The sequence below is a fragment of the Pleurodeles waltl genome, chromosome 1_2, assembly GCF_031143425.1.
Source record: "Pleurodeles waltl isolate 20211129_DDA chromosome 1_2, aPleWal1.hap1.20221129, whole genome shotgun sequence".
In the NCBI taxonomy this organism is placed as follows: domain Eukaryota; kingdom Metazoa; phylum Chordata; class Amphibia; order Caudata; family Salamandridae; genus Pleurodeles; species Pleurodeles waltl.
In genome coordinates this window covers 271,540,818-271,550,742 of record NC_090437.1, presented here as the reverse complement: position 1 = coordinate 271,550,742, position 9,925 = coordinate 271,540,818, and the positions used below count along the sequence as shown (strand labels likewise).

General features: G+C 38.2%; 1 protein-coding gene across 1 annotated transcript in view; it reads right to left on the bottom strand.

The window, feature by feature from the left end:
- Positions 1-370: 370 nt before the first annotated feature.
- LOC138299638 (melanopsin-like) overlaps positions 371-9,925 on the bottom strand; it is a 1,463,603-nt gene continuing 1,454,048 nt past the window's right edge. Inside the window, exon 10 of the mRNA XM_069238089.1 lies at positions 371-2,668. Coding sequence (XP_069094190.1) covers positions 2,267-2,668 — 402 coding nt within the window. The 3' untranslated portion in view covers positions 371-2,266. The remainder of the gene's footprint in view (positions 2,669-9,925) is intronic.

Here is a 9,925-nt window from a genome sequence, read left to right as displayed (position 1 = left end):
TGACATGTCTGATTCTATACCACCAGATCTGTGGGCAACGTGGTTCTGGTGAACAGGCATCAGTACAAAATGTATTCCGTGAATCGTAGCCTTTGGGCTCGTAAAGTCACATGACAGATGCCTCATCACTGGACGCAAGACTCTGTCCTTGTAACCTTCCTTTGAACAACTGCATGCTTCTAAGGCTAATGGATATTGCATATTGCATATTTGGAAGGTGGGTATGTGGACAATTTAGTTGGTCTGTATAAGTTCCAAAAAGTATATCAATGCGTCGTAAAAAACTCTCTGAATGATAGCACAGATGTCGGCCAGTAAGTGGATAACGATTATTGATAGCTTTAAATTAAAGGATAGCAACTGGAGTCGGTGGCTGTTGTACAGTACCAAAAGATATTTGAGACAATGCACGTGCTTTTGATTGTTGTCACAGCAGATTGTTACTAGGCAATAGAGCCGGGATCATGAAACTGATCCAATCAATGACAATGTTTATAGACTCCTGCTTTGAGGTTACTACAGCACTTAGCAGCCAGATACTGTTATGTTTGGGGTCTGATCTCTGACTAGGAAGTTAAAGTTTTCTCGCTTTCTTTATATGTTCAGATTTTATGTAAAGCAGTTGGTCATGCGTGAGTTTATTTTTATGTAGTAAGCCTCTGACTGAAGGATAGTCTGAGCTATAATGTTGTGATGCTGTGCATTTAGAGTGTCTGTGAGTAAGCCTTGGATTTGTTTGCTATGTTACAATTGAGAGTCAAGTGTGATAGGCGAGTGTTTGGAAACTCAATTTGAGGATCCAATAGAATGGTGAGATCAGCAGATAAGTGAGGCTTGGCAACGTATAGAAACTCAAGGAGCAGCAGCAAAGATTATATAGATGTTATAAATATGACAAATATGGCTTAGCACAATAGCCTCAACCTGCAAAATACTTGTGGAGAAGCTAGGTATACGACTGCAAACAACATTCCATGTATAGTTTGAATGTAACGGTTGTCTGATTTTTTTAAGCAGTGTATTTCACTGTCTCACTTTTTCTGCTTGTGTTATATGAAGTCCAAGGAAGGCATTATTGTTTTTGATTACATTATGGCATTCCTATTAAATTGGTTGAATTTAGTTTATTTTTGTGGAACTCCAGAGAGAATTATTGGCAAAAACAAAGAATCAAAAATATTTTTTTTTTTCTGTCCAGTTACATTGAGATGTTGTGAAATGAGCACCATTGTTTTTAGGCAATTGCTCAGTACATGAGTCCATACAACAACCCACTCAATGGAATGGCAACATCTAAGATGGATGTTGAACAACTAGGAAATAAGAATGGAATGGGAGAGATTTCCCCCACACCCTCCCATCTCACTTGCCAAGCCACTGTATGTCATAGTAGAATTGTGCTATTGACAGAGTCTGAGTTGTGCAGTAGTTTCTAATTGGACAGTTCAATAAGAGTTGAATTAGTTTGCCTTAGCAAAGCATTATTTTATGGCTGAAAGCTGAAATATGTAGGATTGTAGTGAAATCTTCTCCTACACATAAGTATTGCTGATAGTCACCTAGAAAGATAATTTTCTTTTGAAAGTTTAATTAATACTTCCCCATATTTTAGAGAAGGTTTCCATGTTTCCTTGTTATAGACCATACCTTAAAAATAGTTTTTTTAAACGTATCATTAGGTAACCTACATATTGGACACTGCAAATAAACAAACAAAAGAGAGCCATAGCATTGTATTGAAATGGAAATGAGATGTCAGAGCTGCCATCAGACATTGTTGGTTATTGATATTTCAGTGTCTCTGCATCTTCAAAATTTCACTACATCTATTTAATTTGTATTCCACCCTGTTTGTGTTGTCCCACGTTAGTTCCATGACATCCACTGGTGACATGCAAATCTCTGAGATGTTTAAATCATTGATATTCTAAAGTGGTAACTTTCCTCAGCTGAGCTATTGTACACCTCATGTGTGCAGTGTACATGCTCATCAGAAGAGAACATATTATGATCCTATTTCTCCTTGAACTTTCAAAAGGGTGGGAAGGGTTCCTAAAATGGCAAGCTTTATTTCCACATTTGTGTGTAGTCCATCTGTGGTTAAAGGTTTATTCCCTGAAATCATAAACCATGGATTTTGGAGATTAAGCAGATGTTGTAATACAAAGTGTCATAATGGTGTCCTTTTGTATTTCAATAACTTGTGACGGTATTAAACAGTCTGCAGTAATTTCAAAGAAAGGGTGTAAGACTTGCTTTATAACATTTAAGACATCAACTTCTCAACTGCTTGGAGAATATCCGTGGATGTGCTAAGACCTTCCAGATCCAATAAATTGGTATTGACATGAAAGTTAAACAAATCATCATCTTCATCAACCTCTTCCTTCTTTTTAGAATGATGGTCTTCTTGGTAAAGGTTAGTTTCTGAAGTAGGGATGATAACAATGTGTGGTATTGTGGCACGATTGATCCAGTCAAGGCTGTCACTTTTTTCCATTGACTGTAATGTGTCCTGTTGACTCTTGTCACTACTTTCTTTGATGCCGGTGTCTAAGCCAAGAGGGTAAGAGATAGTACTGACTGAGCATGATACAAGAAGTTCCTGTGTGTTCTGTGGTACAAGCTTTCTTTCTCGCTTTTCCGGCTTCCTTAAGGATGGTATGACCTAGGGTAAATGAACAAAAGACATGGTTTAAACTGGTTGGGCACATCTACTTTCAAATTGCTCAGCATGAAGCCAACTTACAATGTTATAAAAACAAGCATTCAGTCTACCATGCAAATGTATTTGTTACCACATAGAGTTAGACTTGGTCAAGCATACACATAGCACTTCTTTGGTGTAATATTTTTGATTGAGTTTATCAGTGAATTATACATTTCTCCATTAGGCAAAAAGACCAAATTCAGATTGCAGTTAATGGCAAAGATGTGGAACATTTTCTACATGTTTAAAGTCTCTTGTAGATCCCAAGAATTGGCCATGTTGTAGTTCTGAGTTTCCTTTTTTTTACTATTTCTATTTACTGCCATTGTTTTTTCACCTCATACTGACAATGTTTCTTCGCAAATTCTAGAGACTGCTGGCAATGGATGTGCCTTTATCTTGCAAGTAAACATTGGAAGTGGGTGGATCTTGATTACGTTTTTTGTGTCACAACAAATCAAAAGTGGCATAAAAGTCACACTTTTAACATAGTCACACTTTTCACATGACGGTCATGACAAGCAGAGAACTTTGTGTCCTACAGGTAGAAAGAGCTGTATTCAATAAGTATTCACGAAAGAAGAAATTTGCAACCTCAAAGGGTCTTCGTTGATAGACATGTCTGATTGAATATACATGGAAGCATACAAATCTCTCACAGAAGGAACACACTATGTAACAAAGTCTCACAAGGTAAATATATGTTCTGATTGGTCTTCTAGTGTAAATAGAGTGTGGTAGATTTATCAAGACTTGGAGGCACAAGTCTACCAAGTAGTGCAAAGTCTTCAATATGGTATTTAATGTCTAGCGTAAAAAAGTTTGTGCTACAAAGTTGCATTTTTACATGGCATTTGGGTATTCCAACACTACCCCCTTTGATTTCTGTGACAAAGCCAGATATTCAAAGATTGTCAGATCAAAAAGTAATGCCTCCACGGGGCTGGTGCAAATTCGGAGAAACATTTTCATTTCTCCTATCATTTCAAGCATTGCACTTGTGATTCAATGTACAGCATGCATCCAAAGTGTGAAATGGTAAAAAATTGTCTATAGATACGTACCCTTCCAGTTGAAAATGTATGCTAGACAGCACAAGCACACATTTGCGCTAAAGTGCACAGGTGTTTGTGTGGCAGTAAACAGTCTTAAAGAGTGCCAGCATTTGTAAAACAATGTACACAGGCAGAGCCTAGCCTCAAACTCTGTAATAGGCATGTATGCAGTCTGTGCTAATAGTTATTAACATTCTCCTGATGGAAGTCCTCTAAAGTGCCACATATGGGCTCCCTAGAGTCTACATTGAGGCAAGAACTAGGATTGAAAGTCTCCCACTGCCCAACTCCAAGACATGAACAAGCCAGTATGAGCACAGGGAGAGCATGGTGGAGAGAAGCATGATTGCTCATTATGGGTGGTCCACAAGGACAGACTGAGCTACACACCCTGAACCCACTGCCTGTCAAGCCAAATGAGTAGCAACCAAGGTCATCTCCAGACCTCTCACGTCAAGGCTATTATTGTATTTCATTTTGTATATTTATTAAGGGAGGCCCTTGCTTTGATAATCAAAGAGAGGACTGTGAAGATTACAACAGTGGTGAACATTGCATAACTAGAAGCCATTAAGGCTCAACATTAAGGACACGGGTAGAGTGTATTGGTAGGCAGAGATTTGACAACCATGCTTCCGTTGAGGTCAGAGTGCACAGCTGAGGCTAGGGCTTTTACTTTTGGAGAGCCTAAGCGGTAGGGGGGATCATGATTAAATAGGAACCCTTCTATATCTTTTCTGAAGACAGGGAGGGTTGTTACTAGTCTGAGTTCAGTTGGGGCTCAGTGGGTTCCTTGGGTAGATGTAGAGAATGAGTGTGTCTGAACCATCATACATGAGCGATGGAAGATGAATGCTGGGAAATAACGGGGGAGTGTGGTGAGTAAGGTAGAGGAAGAAATGGAAAATGAAGTGATAAGAGTCAATGTCTAGAGACGGTGGAGGGTATTTAGGCAGAGGGAAGGGGAGTCGGACAATTTAGAGAGGGATCATAAAGAAGGCTAGGGTGGGGAAGGAGGATGTGGGTCTGAAGGGAAAGGTCATAAATTTAGAAGTTGGTAGAGGAAGTGGTAGGAGAAGAAAGCCTCAAGACTGTAAGGCTAAAGGTCAAGAAGGAGTTAGAAAAGGTTGAAAGGAAGTATTTGCAAGAAATTAAGGGGCATATTTAAGAGCCCTTAGTGACACTTTAGCACCCCATAGCGTCATTTTTTTACAGTAAAGCACACTAAAGTTGCTTTTCTGATGCACCATATTTGCAAAGTGACGCAGTGCATGCATCATGCCACTTTGTAACCCCATGTACCTCATTATGCCAGCACCAGACATAATGTATGCAAGTGGGCGTTCTAGTGCTAGGAAGCTCAGAAGAATGGCATAGTGAAATTTAGAAGATTTCACTGTGCTATTTTTGGCATCATTTTTAATGCCTGCGCACAGCAGGTGTTAAAATGACGCTCCCGTAGTAACCTTAGTGCCTCCTTGCACTTTGCTGCACTAGCGTCAAAATGTTTGACACTTGTGCAACAAAGTGCCACAATAGCGTAAACATTTTTTGACGCAATTGTGCTAACGACTGCCATGGTGAACTGTATTATAAATACAGAGCAACCATGGTGTTGTTATGTGCTGCTAGGGGGGCTGAAGAAAAGTGAAAAGTAGCGCATCATAGCTGATGAGCCACTTTTTCTTAAATATGGGCCTACTTATATTGTTGGGAAAAGTAAATTTCAGGGGTTTGGTTCAATGCAGGGATTAGTTCAGATAACAGTTGAAAATGAAGGGTTTTAGCTTCTTGCGCAAAGTTAGTTGGTTTTTCTGGCTTTGCATTTCAAAAGGGAAAGAGTTCCAGAAGGTAGGAGGAGCTCTGAATAAAGATTGTGACTTGCCTAATTTGGTTTTCAGAATCTTGGATTCAAGTCTCAGGATGTGTCCTCTCCTTAAATGTTTCTTATCTCCAGAGAATTTTAAGAAGTTACATAAGATGAGTGAGGAAAGTGAATGGCACTGAAAGATATACAGAATAATTTGAACATAATTCTGGCATCAATTGGGAGCCAGAGCAGTTCTGTTAGAAATCCGATTGTAAAACAATGTCACCCACCTCAAACTTTTGTTTGTTGTTCCCATCTGGTTTCAACAGGAATATTATTCTACATACTGCTAGGCGGTGCAAATGTAATTGATTTTCGTTGTTTTGTGTGTGTGTAGAATCCTATAGGTGTTTGTGCAGTTCCCAGCTGGTAGCACCCATATTGCATCTGTTAGTCGTGGTTTCCACTGTGTTGAAAATGCAATTTAGCACTGGTCTTGCGGAGACCTTTCCTCTCACAAATTGATCAACACTATGGGGGTTATTAAAACTTTGGAGGAGGTTTTAATCCGTCCCAAAAGTGACGGTAAAGTGACGGATATACCACCAGCCGTATTACGAGTCCATTATATCCTATGGAACTCGTACGACGGCTGGTGGAATATCCGTCACATTTGGGACGGATTAACACCTCCTCCAAAGTTGTAATAACCCCCTATATTTTGCATCACTTTGCATCATCTTCCATTGAATAGGTGCCTAAGCAAATCTTTAGTAAATCTGGGTCAAGGTTTCTAGATGTGAAGAGTGAAATCAGCTCTTTGTTAGCTTCCATAAAATAGACTTCCACATACTTAAGTTATTCACAAGCCTCATAATTAGCATCCATTTAACATTAGAACATACGTTACGGATTGTGATGGTGCATGTCAGTCTCATCCCTTAATTACTCATGTTCCCTGTAATTGCTAGATTCAGTGCCCAGTTACAGTGGGTTTTAGTAGGGAAGAAAATACTTTGTGTGATAAAAATCCCACTGCTGGAAATGTAAGCAAGATTTCCTGTTACTATAACTGCTGAAGTATGGCATAACCACCAGTAAATTCCTCGTCTACGGGCTCTATGATAAGTCAGTTGTGCTTTGAGGCTGGACTTGTTTGACTGTCCCTAAGAGGGTCCAGTGTGTTCTGAAGGGAGAAGATTGTCCCTCTGTGGTGCTCTGTTTGGGGTGAGGTTTATGCTATTAACCAAGATAATCTGTGGGGATGCGATCAGTCGTGGCTCTCTGAAGGGGCGGCACGGGTGTGGCGCATACCAGAGGGGTGGTGTTCACATTTAATTAAAAAAAACAAAAAAAATGTACCTCTTCTGTTGACGCCACGCTACTCCTTTGTCCCTCGTCGCTCCAGGCTGCAGGCACAGGCTCCCAGCCTGCCCTGCGGCCAATCGTGACGCTACTCAAAGAAGCGTTAGGACTGGCTGGGGTCACCCAGCCAGGGCACTCCCAGGCAAACTGGGAGCCTAACTTTGTTGCTGGGCTGGAGAGAGCCTACTGTGCATGTGTGTTTGGCCGGCCGGAGATGGCCAGCCAAACACACATGTGCACTGAGGGGAATGATCTGTGCACTCCCCTCAGTGCTTGTCACCCCCAGTGCCCTGCCCCTTTACAATAAAACGAAAACAATAATAAACACAGTTTATTATCATTTTCTTGTAAAGGTTTTGCAGCTGCTGCTGATGGCAGTGGGGGCGGGGGTGACACTCCTCCGCCCTAAAGGAGGAGGTGCCCCTGGATGCGATAGAACAGAACCCACCTGCAGACCATATCTATCGGTGGTTTACATTTGACTTCTGATTTACCACCCTGGAGCTAACCTGGGCCACAAACCAGAAATGTATGAACTGAAGGAGAAGAGGAAGAAGCCTTGTGGCAACCATGTCATCCTTACTCTGGGTGGGGAATAGTACAGATTTCAGATGTTTTTATTACCTGATCTGGTGGCAATGTATTCAGCACATTTGGGACTTTTCCCATCAGCAGTAGTTCTCTTGATTTTCTTACGCATGGAGGTCCCGAATTATCTTTCTAGAATTTTAATGCCTGCACTAATTCCCATTCACAGGAGGTGCCAGCATTTCAGCAATGACTTACTCACTCACAAAGTAACTTGCCCCAGTGAGTCATTGAGCATAAAAATGGGGGAATGTAACACCAAAAGTTAACAAGTAAATCGATTTGTAACTCTATTATTATTATTAGTAGTAGTAGTAGTAGTAGTAGTAGTAATAATAATAATAATAATAATAATAATAATAATAATAATAATAGTAGTAATAACAGCATTCAGAAATGAATTCCTCTGTCTTCACACACGCCCCATAAGTAGAAAGTGGCATCACATCAGTTTATAACAACTGGCCTTCCAAGACTTTGAATGCTTCAAAATTTCAGCTTGACAAGAAACCTCCATTAGCATATTGTGTAAAATGTGAATATACAAATTGGAAATTGTAGTTTAGATAATTTCAATACGTTTATTTATTTCATTAGAAATTAAATATTCGTAATATTAAGAAGTGTGGGCCATTTTTACACTCTTCTTCAAAGGGATTCAATATGGAATCAATTTAGAAATAGATGGCATGTCTGTTGAAACATTTACCGAGAAACCGTATGTTGACTTGGGAACCCCTTCGAAGATGCAGCACGCTCGACACAACTCGACGGCCTCCCTTAAATGTTTTTTAATTTTAAGATCCACAGATAACTATCATGTCTTCAAAAGACTACTCAAGAGTTGGCTCTTTCCTTCATAACCGCCATAATCAAACAGCTATGGACTGCATATGCCCATGCTGATAAATATTTTTTAGCTGATTATGTGTATAATCTAGAAATGCATTGTTTAGGAAATATGTATTGCTACTATGTCATACCAATAAATTACACACATACTTTTTAACCTCTTTAACTAATGCATATTTACTCACAGTTTAAATATGTATATGTATGTACATATATGTGTCTATATGTATGTGTATTCATGTGTGTATGTATGTGTGTGTGTGTGTGTATATATATATATATATATATTCTATGCTTAACATGTTCATAGGTCATTGCGTAGCTCCTAGATAAGTTGTTATAATAGATACTTATGAAGCCCTGCTCTCATTTTATATCACACTGATCAAATGTTTGTTACATAGGCATTTGGCTATTCAAAATTGAGTAAAGATAAATACATGTTAGAAAAGTACACTTATTAATTAACTTCAAATATTCCAAATCTTGAAAGTTTGTGTTTATTCAATACTACTTTTCTTCTCATATTAAATCCATTATTATATTCCGTGGACATATATATTTCTTTACTATGTATTTAAATATCTATTTATTTATTACTCTAGTCCTACTGTACTAGAGAAAAAATGAAATAAAAATAAAACAAAATTCAAATTATAAATAAATCTAAAAAATATATATAAATAGTAATAAAGAATAAATAAATTAAATAAAAATAATGATAAAAAATGTGTGTGTGTGTGTGTATATATATATATATATATAAAATTATAAATAAAAAATATTATATTTTTACTCTCTTGTAAGCTTTACTGAAAAGCGATTCGCCTCGTCAGGGGTAGAAAGCGCTATATAAATACTATTATAATACAATGCAATTCTGCAACTTTCAAGATTGAATATAGTATGTGCTCTGATAACTCTAGCCAGTAGGTGGCGCTGTGGCAAAAGGAAAATCACAAATCACTTTATTAGCTAAATCCATTTTTTTGTTAGTTGTTTATATCGCAGTTTTTTTTATGGTGGAATGTGTAACTCAGAAACTATTTTAATAAATACAATATGCAATAATTGTAGTCATTTAATACATGAGTTACATAAAGGCATGGATAGACGTTAATTGTGACGTTAGCAACTCTATTAGACGTGCCATTTGGGAAATTATTGATCAGTTCATCATACAAATTGCCAAACAGATCTCATCCAACAAAGCACCCGCATAGAACGCTCTCTTTGTTGACTGTTAACAGTGGAAGACTGGATAAAGAAAACGTTTTCCCCTCACGCAGGGGTTAGAAATTGCAGATGCGCGGTATCCAACGCTGTTTTAAAATAAGTCATTATTAGGAACAACTATAATTTTAATACAGGCACAAGTTAACACTATATATATATATATATATATATATATATATATATATATCTTGTCTCTGATGGGATGTTGTTCCTTTCTTTTCTTTCCAAGTACTGAGATGATTAAGAATCTCAGAGTATACATCTATAATCCCCCAACAAATGTTAGTTTTTGTATCTAAACATTTTTTA